Genomic DNA, 24004 nt, shown 5'->3' on the forward strand with positions numbered 1-24004 from the left:
CAAGTAATTTAAGTTTTTTATATGCTAGATCATAACTTTTATTTCTTGATTATCTAATGACAAACTTCTACTGAAATGACTGGTGTAAGTTTTGTAGTATTTCCACCAACTTTCATGGCTGACAGGATTTCATAACAGGTAAGTTGCTTTTTCTTTCATATGTCAGGACTTACGAAAAAATACATCAGCTTTTATATCTGAAAAGCATTTTGCACATAAATGTAGGCTTATAATATCCATGTTGATAACAAATAAAATTACTAAATTTAAACTGAAAATTTCTTTGAATTCTTTGGCTTTTCTACCATAAATTGCATTTTTTACATTCTGAACTATTTAGAATTTTCATGCATTCTGCATTTCCCCAGGTTTCTGGGTAATTGAACTTTTAATGTATAAACTTCGGCATTCAACAAAACCCTTACAACAACCCTTTTTACAGACTAGAGCAACAACCAGCTAGAACTGTGGGTGATCATTTTAAGGAGGTTTCACTGCAAATAAAATATTCATTTAATTACATAACTCCCAAACTTGAAATATAAAATATCTGACATGGATACCACATGACTTCCTTGTATGGCCTATTAAATTTTTGCTGCATTTCGTTTTTTTTCCTTGAATTTCATTAGAATTTCTTATTCAATTAATTTAGTTCTCATTTTGTCAGCAATATATAAAAACTCAAAGCATCTTCATTAAAAATTGTGATATACAGAAAACAAAATACCAAATACAGTTAAAAACAGTTTTAAAAATATTTACAATTAAATTTAGAGATTGTACCAAAAAACAAGCAATTTGGCCAGCAGGAAGGAAAACAAATTTTCCTGTGCACAAAATTAATGTTTACTTTTGGTATGTGTCCCATTTAGCAGAAAGACACTGAAGTTGATACACAAACTGACTTAATTCACTATTCTACTTAGTTTCAAATATAAACAAATGAGCTTAGAGCTTAGTTCCACTTAAAGAACTTTAAATTGTTAATAATTCTACAACTATTGCATGTAGATTAATTAAAGGCATAAAAACCTTAACCAGAACATAACATTTTTCTTAAGATTATATTGAGAAAATACTGAGCAAGAAAGGAAAGCTTTTGTTTACCAAAGTACTTTAAAATATGGTGAAAATAAAATTAATAATGTATAGACTATCATGTGGATCAATTTAGCAATGTACCACAAGCTGATGTAATACAAAATTAAAGAAATCAGATCCACTAAAATTTAATAAAAAATGTACTGAGAATTCTTAGAGGTCAGGCAATAGAACTTGCATAACTTAAATGTTACATTAATTTGAAAATTTTATTCATTGCTAGAAAATATTTTTCTTAAAAAAAAAAAAAAGAACTGACAATTGAAGATATTCTGCATTCTACCATGAAATGTGATGAAAAGAGAGTTATCAATACAATGTTGCTTACCTTTTTCCCTGAGCAATCATTTCAACTCTAAAGGCTTCAGCTTCTGCTGGAAGCCTCACAGTAGCACTCAACTCTTTTTCTTTCCGAAGGATTTCTTTTTCTTGAATAGCTATTTGCTTCCTTCTTTCAACAACCTCAATTTCTATTTCTTCACTACGTATTTTTTGTTTCATTTTGGCTGCTTGTAGCTCATAAGCAAGCTGTGCTTCTGCTTTCTAAAAACAATTGTAAATACATATTAATATAAACTAGTAGTTTCATAGCTAATGATAATGCACTAATCACAAGTCATTAAAAAATATAGAGAGGTTCCCCCTACCATCCCCAATTAAGCACTGTTCAACAGGCATCTCCAAACTATGGCCCATGGGCCAAATCCGGCCCGTCAGTATCATCAATTCGGCCGCGACAGCTAATGACTTATTGTCGTTGGTATAAGTTGGATAAAAAACATGGAATAATAATAACTTGGTTTTATTTACTTGCTAAGTAAAGCTTAATGACAAGTGTCCACTTGTAAAAAATACTAATGAGATTTATGTAATCACGATTTTTTGCTAACAATCGCGGAGAGTGCCCTACAAAACAAGAGTCCTGGGAAGATGATCCACTCAAGATAAACTCACTACAGTTAACAGAATTCTTTGCCTTTATGTATCAACCACCAAACCAGTAGACAACTTGAAGCTACTTGCCAAATATGTTATAAAAGCTTATATGCAATCAAGGTAAAAATTTTTACTGTTTTTTTTTTTCATCGAATAGAACCATTTGTTTGGTCAGAAAATAATAAAATTTGAATTTCCCACCCCCATTTTTCACTCCACTCTACTGAGCAGTATCTGACACATCCGTTGACTCAGCCAAGGCCAGAGAAAACCACTCAAGATGTGCATTTTGATCACAGTTGAGATGATATATTTTCTGTGATGTCTTCTACCTTCAGAACATGGTGGTTGCTGACAATCTGACAATTTTGAGTAAATTTACCTTTTCGGGGCTCATTTCTTTGGTTATTGCAATTATGCATTCATTGATCATTTCTCCATCAGTGAATGGTTTTCCACGTTTTACAATTTCAAGAGCCCACAACTGAAATTGGCACTAAAGCGACACTGATTTTCAAGCATCTCAGACATTCAAGCTGCTGTTACCAAGAAACTTAACCAAAAAAGTCCCAAAGGAGAACTTTTTCAAGAGTTTCCAGAACTTGTATGAACATAGTCAGAAATGTACTGTAGATGGCGAGAATTACTTTGAAGGACAGTGATGTATTTATAAGTAAATATATAACACAGTCATTATTATGACAACAGTTACCTTAATTTTCGGTCTCACCTTGTATTTACAAATCTGCTTAAATCAATATCTAGTGTAATTTTTGCTAAAGCCAATGCAAAGCACTACTGTAGGATTATTAACAACTTGCAAATAATGCGGAAAATGAAAAATCTAAAAATTTACAATGCTGTGACTTTAAATCTCTACACATCTCTTCCACTAAATCAAATCTATTAAAGTCTCCTAGAATTTCTAAAAAGTCTTTGATTGGCCTTGGTCAGTGAAGATGCACTTCCACTGTGCTTGGTGTGAGAATTCTTATGGTGAATGCAAGTGCTTGTCCTCTGAGCATGACTTTGTGCTTTTTACCGAGGGTGACCTTGTGCTTTTGAATTACACAGATTTTTGAATGCATTATTATGAACATGGTTAGCAATTCAGACTGACTCAATCTGCTTATATCAAAATGTAACGTAATTTTTAGTAAAGCCAATGCTGAACAGCACTACTGTTGGATTATTAACAACTTGCAAATAACAGAAAAAATGAAAAATCTAAAGGTTTATAATGCTAAGACTCTCTTCAACTAAAAGATATCTATGAAAGTCTTCAATTGACTTCCTGGAAGTTCACTTCCACTGTTCTTGCTTTCAGAATTTTTATTGCGGTACATGCAAGTGCTTTTCCTTTGAGCATGACCTTGTGCTTTCTACTGAGAGTGACCTGGTGCTCTTGAATTACACGGATTTTTGAATGTATTATTATGGACATGGTTAGTGATCCGGACTGTGACTGAATATCACTCTGACAATTTAAATATGGCCTTTGATTCTTCAAGGATGCTTCTTATGAAAATGAATACGGATGAACTGTTAAGGGATTTACTCGTGAAAGAGGTATGCAATAAAATAAGATTTCATCAATGCTGTAGTTGGTTTATTTTTATTGGCACAAAACCTTGAAGATTATGATGCACCAGACAAAATTCAATGCAGTGGACTTTCTTCAAAAATTCACTTGAATACAAATTAATGGTTGCCATGGACCAATATGTTAAGGATAACCCAGACAAGGATAAGAACCTGCATTTGAATACAGTACGTGCACAGATTGTAAGTTTATCAGTTGCTGATGTTACTGAGGTCAGCAACTAGTCATCCACCTTAGTTCAAGTAAAGTTTGTAAGTATGCAGACCCGTGTACTAAAATTGTGTATCTTCTTAAAGTGGCCATGTAGAAAATGTCTGAAAGTTGTTCTGCTGAAAGATAAAGAATTTGATTACTAAAAAATGTATCCAGGATAAAGATGGTTCTACCTCCCCGAGAAAGACCACACACCCCACCAAATTAAGCAAAAATTTTTTTGACCTGGATGTGAGTATTTTTAATGTACTTAGTGATTCCAGCAATGTTGATAATAAAAGTAATTACCCCTGATTAAATTCAGTGACTTTGTCAATAAGTTGTCCCTTGATACCTCCCCTCAATTTATTGACGATCATTGAAACATAACTTCTTACTTAGCTTAAAATAATATTCAGCATTATGTGATGTACCAGAAGAAAGTTAAACCCTTGAAAGTAGTTATCAGGAGATTACCATTATTCAATATCAAATTTAATATCTCCATTCAATATCGTTGCTTGATATTGACAAAAATTCAATAATACCAGTCTATTATGGCCTTATTATCAACTGTATAATAAGAATTCCACATTTATTCAAAATGCAAATTTTCACCAAAAACTGCAATTATAGAAAATGTCACAAAAATGAACTAGATAGAAATATGAAAAGAGCAAACTTTTAAAAAAAGGCCTATTAAGACAGAAAATGTAGCAACTTTTACAGCAAAATTACATAGATTTAATACATTCACAAACTATACATGCTTTGCATAAAAAATTCTTAAAGTGAAATTATTTAAATTCAGTACAAAGTCTTTGATCCAGACGTCCATAATCCAGACCTCAAAGCTACAAACTTTCTGTGCATGCGTAATGTGTTTATGCATGCACATAATACGTTTATGCATGCGCGTTTGATGTATAACGGACGGTATAAGCTAGGCTAAAAATATCTATTTCAGTTAATGTTGCAGATTGTGTTGTTCCTTAATCTTCTAATTGGATCCGGCTTATTATTTTTTGCAGACTGTTGAAGCAATTTTAAAAAGTAAGCTTGAACTTTCAATTATGTCAAAACGTTTCTGATTCTGAAGCTGCCAAAGGATCTATAAAACGAAAGCATGTTTCGATGTAAAAATTCCGATAGTGAAGAAAGTGACAAAGGTTATTGAAAAAGAAAAAACTTCGATTGACAAGTTAATCAGTATTCTCGACACAGCAATTACAGGACTTGAACAGTGGAACTGAACAAGAAATTATGTCTGCTTATAAAATTAAAGAGAAAGTATTAGCACAAAAAATGAAGCAACTTAAACAACTTACATTGAAAAAAATGTTTAATAAAGTAAACAAATAAATATTAAGCTTTTTTTTTTTTTTTTGGTAAATTTTGATACCCTTTAGATCATAATTGCTCTTTATTTCATAAATTACGGTTTCATATTTTTAATTTTATAATTTCTGCATGCCATCTTACCAGATTTAAATTGATCTATAATCCGGAAAAACCCCTAATCTGGAATCGCTGAAGTCCCGACGAGTACGGATTAAAGACTTTGTACTGTATAATAAAACTTAAGAGTACAAACCTTAGTGTTCACTTCAGCATCAAAGTTAGATTTTTGAAGCTGGAACATACGATGTGAATCTTCAATTTTGGTATTTGCTGCATATTTCACATCCATGGCAGATTTTTCACATTCTGCTTCCTGTAAATGATAAATTTCATAAATAAAATTTATCATTAAATACAAAGTCAAAAATAAGACCAAATTTAAAAAGATTGTAATGTACCCTAATGCCAGCATCTCTCTCGGCTTGAGCAACACCAACATCAGCATCTCGCTTTACAGCAGCAGTTCTTGCTTTTCCTAGAGATGCTAAATATTCAACTTTATCAAACACATCTTTGATAGTAAAACTCAAAATTTCAATGCCCATGCGACCAACATCCGGAGCTGCAACCTCTCGCACAAGAGTCGCAAACTGATCACGATCTCTATACACTTCTTCAACTGTCAGTGTACCTGGATTAAAGAAAGATATTATTAAATAAAACTCCCATCACAAAATTACATAATTACTAAAAATTTTAGAAATCTTGCACAGTATTCTTTGCAAGTAAAATATTTTCTCCTTTTATTAATGTTTAAAAAAATTATAAATATACCTATCTATTGTCTAATCTAAAAAATGTCAGCCTTTTGCCAACAAACAGTTTTTGCCTTACCAGTGACAACTGAAACTGGCAGAAAATGGCAAAAACTGGAAGGAACAATAAAAGTATTTAAAATACTTTATTGATACTTTTTCTAATTTATTAAATTCATTTAAGTACATAAATAGTAAATATTTCAATATATATTAATAATCATTGCTTTAATAAGCATATAGTCCTAATAGTGGAAAATGTTTAATTACATTGAATTCTATTCATTTATACTGTATTTAAAAAAATTACACATTTAAAATTAATCGTAAACAATTAAAAATTACAATATATTCCTCACTCTTCAAAAATATGTTAAAAGTAGTTTCAAATTTACATAACTATATCATATGCTAGATTATACATTTCATTCAAATAAATGACAGTACATTACATGAAATGAAAAGGAAGTGCCAAAGCCTTACCTTCATTTTGAGTAAGCATATATATTGACGTATAGCATGCACTTTTAATACAAAATATACGATTGAAATTTATGGGTGCGTGTTATATGTCAGGTATAAAAATGAGATTTAAATATATAGAAATGAGCATACAAAAATTATGGTACTTTTCCGTTTTGCCGGCGCAAGCGATAAAGTCCCCAATAATGGTACAACCGATACCAAACAGAATATTCTCGCTGGTAACCTTTTACGCCTCATTTTCAAAACAAGTCGCAGCTTTTTCTGATTGTTTCTTTCAATACTGGCATATAATTACATAGAATTTTTATCAGATAGTTCGGTTTTATGTCTAAGGCCATTTCGGTAATTAAGTCAATTAGGATGCAATCACAGCGCTTACCTGAAGCCGAAAATATAGAAAAGGTAAAGTCAAGGTCATTAGAATTCATGAATTCTAATGAGAATGCATTAGCGAAGTAAAGCACTGCGGTTTTAAATTTCTAAGTAAGCTATTCATACGAATTGAAATATTTCTTGCATTTAAACTTGTGTTCCAAATTAAGATTTAACTTGAAATTAATGTAGATAATTACTAAGAGCATTAGATTTTTGTAGAGTAGTTTACGTGAGATGAGATCGCTTGGGGTCACGTGATATGAACACTCGAATCAGGATGTTGAACCATGAAAGCATAGTAAATTCTTAAATTAATGTCTTTTTACAAATTTATTGTCTTTATTGATTGGCTTTTTATAAAATTTTAAGCGATAATAAAATGTTTATGCCTTCAAAAAAAGAATTCTTAGAACTAACACTTTTTTTAATATTTTTCATGTGTATACTGTATGTTGTCGCCAATAAAGTCTGCTTGGCGAGATTTGCGCCGGCGAAACGGAAAAGTACCAAATTATATTTCTGCTTGTACCTAAAAGCTCTTTCTTTAAAAGAAATAGCATTCCTTATGAATTTAAAAAATTTCCTTATCTGATAACATGAAATGTTCACCATATTTGTCCTTCATTATATCTTCAGGCATATATCATTGAATTCTGTTTCATCTTCACCATCACTTTCATTTTTTTTTTTTTTTTTTAACTTGAATTTTTAATCCACCAATGCACTATTTTTAGACTGGCATGACACATTTGGCCTCCTTTTCCATCCCTGTGTTTGATGTTCACTTCAAAATCAGGCAGGGTTCATAGCCACATTTTAGTTAAAAAAATAAGCACTTATAAGCACTTTTCAAGCACATTTTAAGAAAAAAAAATAAGCACCAGCCTAATTACATTACACACAAACGACATAACCTTAAAAGAAAAATTAGACTTTCAATTTAAAATATGAGCAATGCAATATTTATTAAGAGAATGAGCATTACCTCAACCATGGAAAACAATTAACTTTTTTTTTTTTTAATTTTAAATGATAGTTCAATTTACAGAATTAGTTTACAATGAGAGGAAAAAAAACTATGCAGAACTAACTATATTACAAGATTTAATGATGAAATTTCAGTTCAAAACATACAAAATAAATAATAAGCCATATTAATTGTATTCGCTTGGCACCTAATAATAAATACAATTTATTTTTCCACTCATATTAATATTTAAATAATTTAACTTAAATCAAAATTCTGAACATTTTCTAAATTTTCATTGCATAACAGTTTTCCCTTAACATATATTCCAAGCAAAGTAATTTAAGTAAAAAAGAGGAACATTTCTGAAATCAGGAGACTGGAAATTGCTTCATGCAGTCATCCTTTAACAGTAAAATTAACTAACCCGCATACTCGGAAATTGCCGAATATTCCGTATAGTTGAGCGTAACTGGAAAAAGAGGAGGGGGAAGATTGTAGCCGTTGTTTAGATTTCCCGGCTAAATAAATGATTTTGACATTTCGATATGTCCATCATATAAAAATAGACCAATGGAACTGAGAAATATTCTGCTTAAAAAGCACAGTAAAACTCTTTTAAGTGTTCATAAACAAATCTCAGACTGAACATCAAAATTAATTATCTCTGCAAAATACCACAAAAATTATTGCGCAATACGTGAGGGGTAATTCTTCCATATGTGATATTACGCAATCGGAATCAACAGCTGCTGGTATTCGGAGAATAAAGAACTAAATAAAGTAAAAGAAAGAGACTTACTAATCTGGGGTGTTTTTGATTCCAATTTTGAACAGACCATGTGGAATAGAATAATTCTTCGCTTGGGTTCGGTAGACCGCAAAACTTTTAGTCCTATTCAAATCCAGATTGGACAGTGACCAAAAAAAAAAAGTCCGCTGCCTCAATATTAGAGATTTTACGGAAGAAGAGGAAAACCTCCCAACCTCCATACTGTATAATGTATTGGGGAAAAAAAAAAAATTATTATGACTATTCGATTACTTTCCTTTTATTTAAGCCATTCTGAATATTATTCCTTAGAAAGCTAATCTGTGTAAAAATACAACCATTTTTGGAAGTTTATCTACACTTCAGCAGCTACTGCAACTATATTATTATAAATATTCATACATATGCTCATAATATAAGCAGATCATAATAAACACGAATATGAACTGACCACGCGGAACGAGAATGCAAATTATTAAAATCTTGATAGAAATTCAAACGTGTAGTGTTTGGGTGGGAAGAAAAGAATACCGAATGTACCGGAATTTTCTATGATTTTCGCAATTCTTTGACCAATAGAACGACGTGCACCTGTCCTGTACTCTCGCGCGCACCATAGGTTACGTTAATGCAGAGAAAGGGGAAAAAGCTATTTTCGAGACATCTGACGTTCCAGATAAGGAAGAAAAGTTGTTTATTTAGTTTCGGCTTTGGTTCGGGGGAAAAATGCGCATTAATTAAAAAAAGCACTAAAAGCAAAAAATAAGCACTAAAAACAAAAAAAAAAAAGGGCTTTAAATAAAAAGTAAGCACCTATAAGGGCTTTTATATTTTATTTTCAAATATAAGGACTTATAAGCACTTGTAAGGACTGCTACGAACCCTGTCAGAGCTTTAAATGACCACAGAAAGAGAAAACTAATTCCGCATAGTCATTCGGTTTGGAAGTACATTCTTTACTTCATAAAATGTACCCTTTTTCTCAAAATACTAGAATCACATTCTTGTGCACACCTGCTCTGGATACAGTGCAACCTCTTTGCAGAATTATTTATCACCAACCATTTACCCCACACACATTGTTCCCCTTATCGCTTCGTCAATTCAGTATATCATTGTTTGAAAGCCTGAGTAAAATATTTAAATGAATGATGTCAAAAGGTAAAAATATTGCACATGTATCTTAATTTTTTTTGCAAATAGAAGGGTCATTATACAGCAAAATTTACCTAAAAATGTAGTTTGAATTTATAGATGTGCATTTATACACTGGAATATAGTATAAATTTTACATATCTCACCTCTATACCATGCTTCATATCATAGCTTTACATACAATATCAACTTTTCCCAATATATATTTCTCAAATGAAATCTTATAAAGTATCTGTTTCTACATGAAAAGATGTCTAAAGATAAAATAAGTAAAGATAATTATAATCTGCTCAATGACATCTGCAAATGCTATTAGGTTCAATAAAAATTCTCCAGGATTTTTATTTATCCATGACAAATTAAAAAATTCTTTACATTTTAAAACAGTAGTCAAATTAGACTAGAAGAGAAACACGCTAATGTGACAATCAAAATCGTAAAAAACAACCTTATATTTAGCGTAGGTATAATGAAACACTCAATCGATTTCGAGGGCAGCTAAAGGTCCCTCCTCATCAGGAGAAAGAAATACATAGAAAGAAGAAAATAGGAATCACAGAAACACGTGGTGCTTATTTTACTATTATGTTTTCCGCGCGCTAAAAGTTTGTTCCTCTGAATCTTTGCTTACCAATGAACTTAATTATTTGAGAGCAGTTGCGATTGACCGTGGATTTTCTCCCGTGATTATTGATAAAGCCGTCAAAAAATTTTCAGATTCCCATCAAAGAAGACATTCCACTGTTAGAAATAATATCAATGACCTTGTCGTGCTTCCATTTTATCCTTCTGTTAGCTATAAAATTGCACGGATTCTCCAGAAATTCAATTTTCAAGTCGGTTTCTCCCCTATTAATAAAATTCACCCTTCGATTCTAAAAGATTGCGTTTCTGTCTTGAATTCTTGGGGAATTTATAGTATATCATGTCAGTGTGGTTTAAGATATATTGGCCAAACAAAAAGAGCGTTGAAGTTTCGTATCAAGGAACATGAATCTTATGTCAAAAAAGGGGAAATTAACAAGTCTTCAATAGCGTATCATAGCTGGACTTTTAACCATAATTTTGATTTTGGGTCTGCAAAAATCATCCAAAAGGCTTCTTCCATAGGCGAATTGGATTTTCTTGAGGCTTTTCACATTCACAAAGATTTAGAAAGTTTAGTTAATGATTTGAAGTCCAATCCAGTCCTTCCTAATGCCTTTAAAATTCTACTGTCTTAATTCAATTATTTTTGCCGATAGATGGCGTTACCTCCTCGCACTTGGTACTACCAGAGGGTATAAAAATCCGTTCAGTGGTTGCTTTCCATTATTTGAAGTTCAGATTTTGAGCGTAATGTGCATTTGCCCCTCGCTCCCTATTTTAACTTCGCTAATATTTCTTTATGCTTGATCAGACAGCCTGGCTCAGTAAAAGTAGGCGGCCAGTGCAACTCTGATTAAAAATCTAGTTATAACCACGTGCAGTGCTGATAAGCACCACGTGTTTCTGTGATTCCTATTTTCTTCTTTCTATGTATTTCTTTCTCCTGATGAGGAGGGACCTTTAGCTGCCCTCGAAATCGATTGAGTGTTTCATTATACCTACGCTAAATATAAGGTTGTTTTTTTACGATTTTGAGTAGTCAAATTGTCTTCTGCCATAAACTACTTAACAGACTAAGCAGAACCCAGTGATAAATCCATCGCAAAATGACCTTTGAATAAATACTTAAATGCAATAGTTGAATTTGTTTGCTGTTAAAGTAGCATTTCTCTGCTCTATTTATATTACAAAATTTTTTATCACTTTAAATTTGTCAGTTATTGTCAAATGCTACAGGTTTTAATAATAATCCATGGTGTTGATTACTTTAGCATCAACTAAACAGGTCTGAATATAATATTTACCAAATATTTAAAAGTACATTAAAATCTCTAAGCACATTTATTAAATCATCACAATATTGTCCATCACATTTTTTTAAGTTCTAAAATATCTCAATTACCTATCCAATTACCTTATCCGATTCTTCCTCACACTATTTAAAAAGAAAAATTCTTACGATGTTACTTTTTATATGTTTGTTATTACTGTAAAACTTTAATAGTGACATCTATAAATGCCTGTAATCTGTGCTCATTTTTGCAAGTAAATAAAACTGATTTTTCAGAAAAATCAGCCTGATTTTTGCTACATGTGTATGTAAATGCATTTTTTAACAAAACTATATTACATTTATTATTTTAAGCAAATTTATTAGTTATTTAGCTCATCAATGCTCTTTTATACGTGATACAATCCAAAGATTATAATCTGATTAAAATGCATTTAATAAATTATTTGTTTATATTTCATGCAAGGAGCAAGATTGTTTATAATCATAAATATGGACAGATCATCAAAAATAGCATCTGTAGGTATTTTTTCAATACCAAGAATGGAAAACAAAGAAAAATGGACTAATCAATAAAAACTTTCAATTCCAGAGTTTAGACGTTAATATGTTGTGCATGTGTTGAAAATAACAGCGTTTTCATACACAGTTTATTTAGCTTAAGATAAATAAGTGCAATTTTTACAGAAGATATTGGTACCTGTAGATTTTCCTCTACCATAAAATATGATGACCATAAAAGTTGACAGATTCTGAGAGATTACACCAATTGTTTCAGCAGAAATTTAAGCTCACTTTCACTAGATAATTATTGATCATTAATTATATAATCAAAATTAAAAATACAGGAAGTAAAATAACATCAGCTCAAACTTTGAGATTATATGACAATTTTTTTAAAATATTTGCCAAAAATTCTTCAGGACATTTAAAAAATATAGCGACTTTATGAATTCGAGCCTTATAAATTCACTTAAAGTAAATTGTGTAACATGATTTCGCACTTTCTTACTATGCCATTCTTCCCAAGGCTTGATGCTTAGAATAAGATAGAAAGACTCCATATCTTTAAAAATATTCTACTGCTTGTTGTTCCACAAAAGACAAGTGCCAAATTTTAATAATTTTTCCAAAAATAAAAGACAGTTACTTGAAAATCTTGCTTCACAAAAACAAAACTGGCTTATTGAGAATTAATCATAGTTACATAAAACCAAAGCAAAAATCTTATGAATCACGGTTAGGTTAGATTATTTAATTACGGCAAAGCCTCGAAGGCTATCTGCCTAAGGTGATGCCTTCGTGGAGGACTTTCTAAGGGAAACTGGCTCGTATACACGTTACACATGGGGAAAACCACGAAAACACCCATGCAGCCAGTCCATTTGAGGGATTCGAACCTCGGACCGAACTACCAGTGTTCAGTGACTTTACCGCTCGGCCGCTGGTGGGCCCTTTCGTGTGAATCAAGAATATATGCTTACCCATTATTGGCACTAAGTCACCATTTGGCAATAGTCTGTGTTTATCAAATTGGTTAATGGAAAAATATGTAAACAACAAGAGTTTACATCCTTAAATATATTTCTCTTTCACTCTATTATGTTTTCCCTTTGTATTAACACTTTTTTTTTTGCATATAACTGTTTAAAAACTAATAGTTTAAAATTTTACTAATTTTCATTATTTAATTCTTAAGTTATTAGCATGCTTTGGTAGTTACTTATGTGCAAACAAACCATACACAAACTCAGGTGTGTCTTTTAGAATTGGATAGTGAGAACTATGTCGCCAATGTGGAGAATGCTATGTTAGAAATAGAACCTTCTACGAACCAAAAAAATCCCGATTTCCATCTTGTTGCAACAAGAACTGGACGTGTCGTTAAACCTCCCTCAAGATATGGATAAAAAGGTGTTTAGTTCTGGATCAATGTTCTCAAAACTCAAAAGGGAGAGTGTTAAAAACAGAGATTTAAAATTTCGGGCATTGTTATCGTTTGTGAGAAGCACACTGTAACTCTTCTCTAACTTCAACGCACTTCGAACAGAAGAAAAACAGATAGATGTATTCCATGGCATGCTAATGGCGTATTCTTGAGACTGTATAATTTGAATTGTAATTTTAATGTTGTTTTAAATATATTCTAGTGTTAGTCTAACCGTGTGGTCATTTAGTTCTGTTGTCATCGATTGAATGCTGAATCAACATCGAAGGGATACAGTACTATTCCGTTTTGAGGACTGTAAAAAAAATTGCAGCGAAAATGTATGCGCACAAGCACCAAATCTAGCAAACAGTCCATTTAACAGTGCGCCAAATCTAGCGAGAGCACTGATTTCAGATTGCGTAAGTTTATATAGTTCTATATTTCTAAAGGTGCCATTGAAATACTAGCTTAATTTTTAAATCCTTTTTTGATATCCCATGGATTTAACAATTTGGGAATTGCCCATGGCGAAAAGTCTGCAATAGAATTTTAGGTAAAGTGCAGAATCACCTACTGCTTGACGCGTTTTTAAGAATTGCACATACTCAGTATCCATGTACACGTCGACCTATATTCACTTAAAAAAACAATCCCAGATTGCACAAAAATGGCACTGTGCACACCCTTTATCTATGTACACATCGACCTATTTTCACTTAAAAAGTAAAAGAAGACAAAAATCTAGTTTTTTTTTACCCTTGTAAAAAGCGGCAATCAAATAAGTGGGCTATTCTGCCCTTTACCGAGATTTTTTTCAAAGAAAAAATATCATTCATTATAGAAAATTATGTTTGAACAACCAACGAGATGAAATTATGCTTTTGCGATAACTTGGTAGCAAAATAGCAATGCAGGCATCTATTCAGCTATGTTTAGTAATTTTTATATAAATTATAATAGTGATCTGAAATAGTTATTTACTCTTATGCTTCCACTCAGTCATGTTTAGCCTTTTTCATATAAATTATAATAATAAAAAAGCATTATATGAAATTAACCTTTAATGTAAATTAAAACATCAATCTTAGATAGTTATTTACTTACTTCCTTTCTTGCATTAGGATTGCCGCAATTATTTTTGGCAGCACTGACATCAACAATAGTTTGGCAATTTTTTAAGGCCCTCAAAACCGAATAGTACCGGAGATACAGTCACCACCCGGGAAGAACAGGTAGGCAGAATTTTGATATTTTATTTGAAATAAAACTTTTAAAAAAACTAAAAAATTAAATTAACTTTTTAACAGAATCAATCAATCTGACGAGAATTGGCTGTGACTTGTTTTGAAAATGAGGCGTAAAAGGTTACTAGTGTGGATATTCCGTTTGGCATCAGTTGTACTATTATTAGCGACTTTATCGTCAAAACGGAAAAGTACCAATCATTCTTTTACTTAACAGATATAAAATATTTAAATTACCCAAAATTGCTCGAAGATGCCCTTCTAATGTCTGAAGAATAACGGACTCAATATGTGACACATTCTTGCCAAGGAACTGCTCAGCGGCTGTAGATAAAAATTCTTTCTGAGTCATGACTTTACATTGTGCAACACCTGTCACAGTAAGAGGAACACCTTGTGCTGTTTCTACATGTTCACAAAGAGGAGTTAAAGTCATCACTTCAAGAGACAATCTGAAATAGAAAAATTATTATTCTCTTGTAAAATAAGCCAACTTTAACTCTGAATAACAAGACCAAAAAATAATAAGTATATGTTTTTTCTAAAAGAAATTCAAGGCAAATTTTCTTCCATTCACAAAGCACATAAATTCAAATTATACAGGCAAATGATTAATGTTATTAAACCTTAGTTATAATAATAGAAGCAGTCAGGATTTTCAATCAATCATACAACATCAATCAGTGTCTGGAATGCCCCGGAATGGGGGGAATTAATGCCTATCATACTTGTTCATGCATTTTCCCCCTAGCTTTTCAATAATAGGTTCAAAAAATTTTTTAAATATTCACATAATTTTCCCCTTTCTCTATTAGACATAGGGTTCTCCTTCAAAGGGCTAATTTATTAGTAAACTGCATTACGTTGATTATTTTTATTCAGTCCAATAAATTTGTATTACCACTTTTTCCATTTTATTTTCCTGTCCATTTATTGTTTGAAATGCATCTTGTGCAGAATCTCCGTTCAGCTACCCACACATGGAAAGTGTTTTCACAGTAGTCTGAAGTCCAGTCCTTCCAAGCACAAGGTCAAAAGGAGTGTGAGAAATAGCTCTTGGTTATTTTGACGAGATCTATTATTATTTCTGACTGTTGGAAATCTTACGATTGCCTCAGTGATAAGGGTTTCATGCACTTTTGTGTTAATCACAGTCTCCCATACTAATTCAATTTAGGGCACATAGAGCGCCATAAGAAAAAGTTTGAAGGGTACTCGCAGGTAAAAAAGGAATTTGATTCGTACCTGGCCGAGTGAGTACATGTGGCAGAGAAAATATTCTCATTTACCTGTGAGAGATCGCTTCTTAGAATTTCTGAGAGGAATAAAGATTTTTTATTTACCACAATCAAAAGATGAATAAATGAAAAGGCAAGATTAATTTTTGCAACTTTTATACAGATTTGTTAAAATTTCTGAATTGGACTAGACTGGAGATTACAGGACAGTCGCCAAGTTAAGCGAAATTGCGCCAAATCTGGCAATCCCCATTTTTCTGATATAATGAAAGTCAGTAGGGATTAGGCCCTAAATATAAAAAAGTAAAAGTTTACATTAATTAGGGCCATGTTTTTTGGCGATTCTTTTTTGACGCCAAGATCGGCACCAGGAAGACAATTTCAAGATGGCTGCTACACAAAACCAAAATAAGAAGTCAAAGAATTGAACAAACTCTGTGTCCATTTACACATCGATCTATTTTCACTTTTAAAAACATCAAAGAATTGCACAAACTAGGCATTGTGCACTGCCTTAACTTCGTCCATGTATACATTGATGTATTTTCATTTAAAAAAAATCAGGAAGCTGAAACAAAGCTAAAACTATCGTGGTAGAGGTTTTACTGCCAAAATTTAAGTGAAGGGCACCCAATTCTATACTAGAGCCTATAAAAATAATATGAAATTAGTTGAAAGGCAAGATGTGACAGATTTGTGTAGATGGAAATGTCGTGTGCCCAGTCCTTCTAAGCACAAGCCAAAGAATATGTATTGTACATAGACGTTCTTTGCACAAGGAGTGTGAGAAAAGGCTTTTGGTTTTCTGAGGGACCTGTCAGTCTGATCCTTTAAACTAACAATACGTGGGGTTAGAAATGCACAAATCAGTTTATTATGGATGATTGATTAGTAACGTTGAATTGGGAATACGAGAATTAATTACTACAGATTTTGATTTAAATATAAATCACAATAAAAGTAATTCTCATTAGACGTAAGTACATTATATGTGATTAAGTGCATGGTTGAAATGAGTGCGCCATTTTGAATTTTATTCTCATTGTATTGTTATATAATAGTATAAACAAATGTGGTTTTGTACTGTTTATTAAAAATAAAAATTTATTGTAAAAATATAAATTTCGTAGTATAAACTTTGTTTTATACTATACTTTATTTTTTATTTATTTTTAGCTCATATATGAATCAAGGTTTTCCTGTTATTTATTGCTTATTACCGTTTCTTAAATTTTGTAATAAAACGTTTATCCTCTTTTGCCATTGTCTTAAAACTGGTATATGGTGTTAAAGTCTTAATACTTTTGATCTTATAAAATACATAGTTATTAACTTTCAAATACTTTTTCGCTGTTTTTCTCAAACTTCCGTTTTAGATATGAATTCTTTGCATGTTTACAGTATTCATTCAAAACACGTCAAATAACACATTTGACGAACTGGCGATTTTTTCGGGCCCGTAATATCCACTTTTAGCTCTGAATTGATTAATACAGATTTTAATTTAAATATAAATAACAATAAAAATAATTCTCATTAGATGCAAGTACATTATAGGTGGTTAAGCATATGGTTGAAATGAGTGTGCCATTTTGAATTTCATCTCCATTGTATCGTTACATTTTAGTGTAGATATAAATAAATGTGGGTTTCTACTGCTTATTATAAATATTTTTTTTTTTTTTTTTTTTTTTGTAAAAACATAAATTACGCAGTTGAAATTGCTCTTGTTTCAGTTGATCAAAATTTTGAATTTTATCTTACTTTTTCAAGTTTTTATCTTAAATAGAATCAATGTTTTTTGATTATTTATTGCTCATTTACTGCTTTTTACAATTTCTTAAATTTTGTGATAAAACGTTTTACTCCCTTTTGCTACCGTCTTAATGGTATATGATATTATGAAAAGTTTTAATATTGTTGATCCCATAAAATACATTGTTATTAACACGCTGACTGCCAATGCAATTTTCGGATTCTGGTCCGAGAAGCCAAATCGATTTAATCATATTAAAAATACCAATTACAATTTGTAACAATCATTAAAAAGTTTACAGGATTTATTTTGTAGAAAAAGGGTCCTACGAATTATCTCATAGTAGCCTTTTGTTACGACAAAGCTCTTCGCACAAGCCCACTACGAGTTAATTCGTACAGACATGCTTCTTGTCACCTTGGTACAGCGGAAACAAGCACTAAGCAAGTAATCAGGTTATCACACATGGCTACAGTTCCTAACAGACGGGACTTTTCCGAGAAAGGAGATTCTGGTAACACTGGTTTAAACGGGAGAATTCCTAGAAAAAAGAGCCCAGCATAGCTACGGAAGCAATGTTGCGACTACGCGGGATTTTTCAAACCTCACCGAAAATGTCTCGGGTCCCGGGTTGAGACAACCAATCAAATGAAAGTTCTGCTTCTCAAAGATCACGTGGTCACGATTTGAGCAATAATCGATTACTGTTTGATGTTCAAGTCTTTGTAGTAAGTGAGAATGGTAACCTAGCTACATGTGTTTCCTGGAATTTTGCGGCTTCTGAGAATTGTCCCTTTCAAAGTCAAGTCCCGCATAGCCGAAACATAATGTGATTGGGACCTAAGTAACTCGTATCGGTGCAAGTTACAAGTCAAGAAACTACAAGATAATTTGCATTGGGTATCCTAAAGAAGAGCGCTAATATTAGTTATCTCGTGTTAGGCAGTCAACATGTTAATTTCCAGATACTTTTTTTTCATTGTTTTTCTTGAAAATCTGTCTTAGATACTGTTACAAGTTTACAGGCTGTTTAGATATTTTTGCCTGTTTACAGGATTAATTCACATTTGCAACCATCTAATATGGCAATATGACGAGTTAGCGATTTTCTAGAACACCCAAAAATAACAGATTTGGCTACTTGGTGGTTTTTTGAAAATGCACCAAACTGGTCTGCAATATCCAGTTTTATCCAAAATTGCTTACATTGGTGAAACTTCTAACAGCATATAATGCTACAAAATATCTAAATACTTGTTATCGTACCATACACATTCCTAAGGCCTAATCTTGAGTTTAATGGAAAACTTTTCCTTTTTTTCTACATACTGTTACTTCTACCTAGACTGCAGGTACGCATTAATTGGCAGTGCAGAGTTTAAAAATTTTCAGATATTCCCAGAAGAAAAAAGTACACACTACAAACTATGACTAGCTTATCAAATAAAACAGCGGCTAATCATTGGAATATGGTAACATGTAGTTTGGCGATATTTTGGTAAGGCAATAAAGATTACTAACTAGGACTTTAGCAGTGTACATGGATAAAGTCAAGAGTGTGCGCAATGCCATTTTTGTGCAATTCTGGAAAGTTTTTTTAAGTGAAAATAGGTCAACGTGTACATGGACGACACCGTGTACGCGCAATTCTTAAAAATGCGGCAAGCAGTGAGGGATTCTGCACTTTCTCCCAATTTCGCATCTAATCTTCGTCATGATTAAGTACTTTTGTTCCATAAAAGTTCTAGCATAAGCGTAATTCAGCTAGCAGATTGTTGGAAAAAAATTTTGAGTAAAAAAAAAAGCATGCCTTTACTTCGTGAAAACAAAATGGCGTCCAAACAAAAACTAGCAGGTTGCTGTAGCAGCAGGGTTGGTCACCAAATTTTCGCCAAAAAATCGCCAAGTTACCATAATCCAAATATTAACCAAAACAGCTTATCACTACAGAAACAATTCTTAAAGCTAACATGGATGCTCTTGTTATTGAGCTTCACAGCTCTCAATAATAGTGGCATATTATGGTCATTTTACTTGTCTAATAAATAAATACACATTATATCCTTTTTTATCAAATAAAAGCACAAAAGGAAGCACTTCCACAGAGAACCCGGTAAATGTAAACATCGCCAACTTTGGCAATAATAGTTCAAACCTGGTAACATAACATAGCCGATTCATCCTATTCGCTTGTTCGAAGGTTATCGTTCACATATGGAGATTTATATTATTCTTTTTATTTATTATTATTTTTTTTAAATTTTTTAACAATGAATAAATAGAAATATTTTCGTATAATTAAAGAAGTTTTCATCAATAGATGCCAGTTCTTGGCTCGTCAGTTCGGGATCAAAGGAAGAAAATATGGCGGGAGGGATGAATGCTAGTTTGTAACACTGCTGTTCACGTTGTATTCTTAATTATTAACAGCTGTAAGCACGCAGAACCACGAGGTTTCCAACCCCTAAAATAATTTGTTTTCATAGGCCGCAAAAATGTGCATTTTAAATAATTATGGATTACTTTTATTTTTATTATTGGTTATTGTCATCTAAAATTACGAGAATAAATCAATTTTTATGGCGTAAAATTTTAACAAGATACTATATTGTTAATGCTTTTCTAACAATAATCTTTCAGAGGATGGCAGGTGTAACATAAATAGCTGATTAAATTGTAATAAAAAATATTATTGATTATCTAAGATGACAGAATAGTTTGATGCATCCCCATGGTCATCAAAATTAGCAAACCACTGTTGGTGTAAGGAATACAGTTCAAATTACTCTTGAAAAATAATAAAATGTATGAAGTTCTAGTTTTATTAACGTTACTGAAGAAAATTTGATCACTATTGAAGATTGTTTGTACTGTGAAATATTTTATGACAGGTATTTGATTCAATATAAAATGCTTTACGATGCATGCAAGTAACTTGAAAAAAATAATAATAATGAAAACTATACAAAATGGATGTACTAAAGGTCATGCATTAATTTATTACATGGGCATGGCTCTTACCGAAATACATCAATCAACATACTTAAAAATGAAAAAAGACACTGGGTAGAGTAGACTTAAAGGTACACCTTGTATTAAGGCGAAGCTGTTATTTGATTTATCACCAAGTTGTTGTTCGATTTATTACCAAATTGTTGTTTCATTTATGGTAGCCTGAGTAGTTGAATGTTATGGAAACCCTATTGTGACATAATCGGGTGCATGAATCTGGGATATTTTGTAAGCGTTTTTGTGGTGTGTGTTGCTTTGATTCTTTAGACGGTAGAATGGCCGAATGTAGTACGATTGATTTGAAGTTTCTGTACGATTTGGAGAAAATTTAGAATTTGGAGAATTTTCTTTTAGAAAAGGGAAAAAAGCTTTAATTGACTGGTGTGTAAAAGAAGGTTTACTTAGTATCCAGTATAAGTGTCCTGTATGTAGGAAGGATATGCGTCTAGTCAAACGTAAAAACCGTTTAGATGGATTTGAATGGGTTTGTAGAAAGAAAGGTTCAGATGGTCACTATGTGAAGCTTTCGATCAGAAAGAGTACCTGGTTTAGCCATTTGAGCATGATTGATATTTTGATTTTTACGTGGCTCTGGGTGTACAAAGCGAACTCGAAAATCATGGTAATTGAATATTGCTTTTGGTAGTGCTTAAATGTGCAACATGTTTTTTCATTTTTATGTTATTTTATTGTTTGGTTTAAAATGTATTTTATTGAGATTATATATTTTTTGTTTGCCTATATCGTAGAATTTGGGGCTCCTTTGACTTTTTAAGTGAAAATATATCGATGTGTACATGGACAAAGTAAAGTTGAATTTAAGACAAATTTATTTTCGTATATCATGTTTAACTGGTTAGTTTTACATCTACATGCTTATTATCTGTGAATTTTTACTACCATTGTCTGCTAACTTGAATTTACATGCACTAAAAATCACGTTTATGGCTCGCCTCATTGGCGAGTAAAATGCAACGGCGTCAACGGGTTCTCTGCAGATGAAAACGAAAACCCGCACAAAATATCAAGAATTTACCTTTGGACATCTGTGACTAACCACCAAGCCCATGCCCATCCTCCAACTACAGTTCGTTTCTCTGATGAACCACAGCAGCCTCCTACAATAAAATTTAAATTATGAAATAACAGCTGATTTGAAGGTGAAAAATATATTTATATGAAACCTTCAATAAAAGACATTAAATCCATATTTAAGCAATATAATATAGATGTTAAGTTCTAGTTAAGTGGCTTTGAAATATTTATAATATGCAAGGTTTTAACAGTGGTATGACTTTACAATATATTAAATGCAACAACACAAACAAAACAAAACAAAAAAAAAAAAAAAATAGCAACGCACAAAGCCATAAAAGTGTCATATTACCATGCGATTCTTTAGTTTGGAATATATATCTGATGCAACTATATATTTTTTACTGCTTAAGAATTTTCATTCATTTTTATACTTTTGACGTCTTAACATCTTAAAAAAGGTTAATAAAGTCACCTACTTATTCATTGAAGGTTTATACAAAGATATAAAAAAATGGTGGTGCAGGTAATTTTTAACTAAAAAATGGTGGTGCAGGTAATTTTTAACTAAGTTAATTGTCATTAAATTTGCATGCAACAAACCTATCTATTTGCCACAAGAGTTTTTGCAAAAAATTTATTAATTTTTTTACTTATCTGACAGGCATTTAAGATAATTTTGGAAAAATCATATGAGAGAAACACTTTCAGATAACGACGGCACAATTACCAATTTATTACAAATTATTTACAGTGTATGACTAATTCAAAGTATTGAAAGATTTCCGTGTCGAGATTATTTGCAATTTGGCATGCCAAAATATCATTAATATTTCTTTAAACAGTTTAATACACACAATATGTCCGAATTAGAAAAATTACATCATCACTTTTAACTACCATAAAAAATTTTGTACTCTCGTGTTTCAATACAGAAAAATATTTATCAGGAACTATGTGAAATTAAACCTTTAAAAATTTAATGAATATTCGCATTACACATAAGAACATGCGACATTTTTGTACTTATACACCACACCGAGAATAATTCGTTATTTTCAAAATATTAAATATCATCTTACCCGATACTATCAGAGCTTCATTAGGACCAACCGTATAAATATTTCCCATTTTAGAAGTAAGAAGGCACTATTATAAGGCTATATATAAACTTGACTACAAAACGTAAAGCAAACTTTTCATTGAAATCTTAAATCTGACAGACGCTAAATTCTATGCGCTCTTCCAATCTCTGTTCCAACTATAAATTTAAACAGTCTCATAATAAATCATCTCTCATGTGTAGAAATCAGTACCAATGAATCTACTATTGCCGATTTAAGAAAATATTAAACAGTTATTAAATTCTTAATTCTGCTACGAATCACACACACACAAAAACACAGGCTTTCAGAACAAACTGAATAAAATATTCCTCCAATCGTGGAAAACACCCACTTATCATGCCACTATTTCACTTCATTTCGACATATCTAACATTTTACCCTTGATCCTTGAACGTGAAGGTGCGCATCATGAGCGCTCCGACGGAGATAGGCTCTACTGCCGAGGCTACTATACGGATGGATGTTAGCGTCCCGCCTGAGACACCTGCCGCCACTGAGAGTTGTGTTGGACTTCCCCAGCAACCCCAATCGGATATTAACGACAACCTGGAATATTATACGGAAAAGCTCATGGATTTAGAAAAGGAAATTGATGCTGTGAAGACCGCTATTAAAGCATGCCAACGGCTACGCGCGGTTTCTGACCCGGATACCACTACGGATATCATGATGAAGAATTTACGCATACTCCAGGCCCAAGCTGCAGAAATAAGAGGTAAGTGCAATTTATCTTGCTCTTCAGGCATTATTCCCCCTGTTACTTCTAGCATGAAAAGAAAAAATGAGGAAATTAAAGCTAAGAGGAAAATTAGTCATGGCAATTTGATTATAGATAATGATGGATTTAAGTTACCTGTAAAAACTGCTAAGCAACAAAAATTAGATAAAGTTCCATTAAATTTAGAAACTGTTAATCGTTATTCTGTATTAAATGAAAATTCTAGTAATGATGAAAAAGTAAATGCTAGTAATAACCCAGACGGACAGGCCGTGCAGCAGCAGCCGACCATCAGCCAATCACAGGCTATTCCCCCCAT

At 32.1% G+C, this 24004-nt stretch overlaps 1 protein-coding gene across 1 annotated transcript in view; it reads right to left on the reverse strand.

Annotated features, from left to right (window-relative positions):
• Positions 1–23346, reverse strand: part of Flo2 (flotillin-2) — a 34403-nt gene extending 11057 nt beyond the window's left edge. Inside the window, exons 1-6 of the mRNA XM_035357440.2 lie at positions 22923–23346; positions 21842–21923; positions 15037–15251; positions 5635–5867; positions 5430–5549; positions 1433–1647 (exon numbers count right to left, since the gene is read on the reverse strand). Of these exons, the coding sequence (XP_035213331.1) occupies positions 1433–1647; positions 5430–5549; positions 5635–5867; positions 15037–15251; positions 21842–21923; positions 22923–22971 (914 nt within the window). The 5' untranslated portion in view covers positions 22972–23346. The remainder of the gene's footprint in view (positions 1–1432; positions 1648–5429; positions 5550–5634; positions 5868–15036; positions 15252–21841; positions 21924–22922) is intronic.
• Positions 23347–24004: the final 658 nt, after the last annotated feature.

The sequence above is a fragment of the Stegodyphus dumicola genome, chromosome 3 (genome assembly GCF_044657685.1).
Source record: "Stegodyphus dumicola isolate Sdum_Otavi_A_Nest chromosome 3, ASM4465768v1".
NCBI lineage: Eukaryota > Metazoa > Arthropoda > Arachnida > Araneae > Eresidae > Stegodyphus > Stegodyphus dumicola.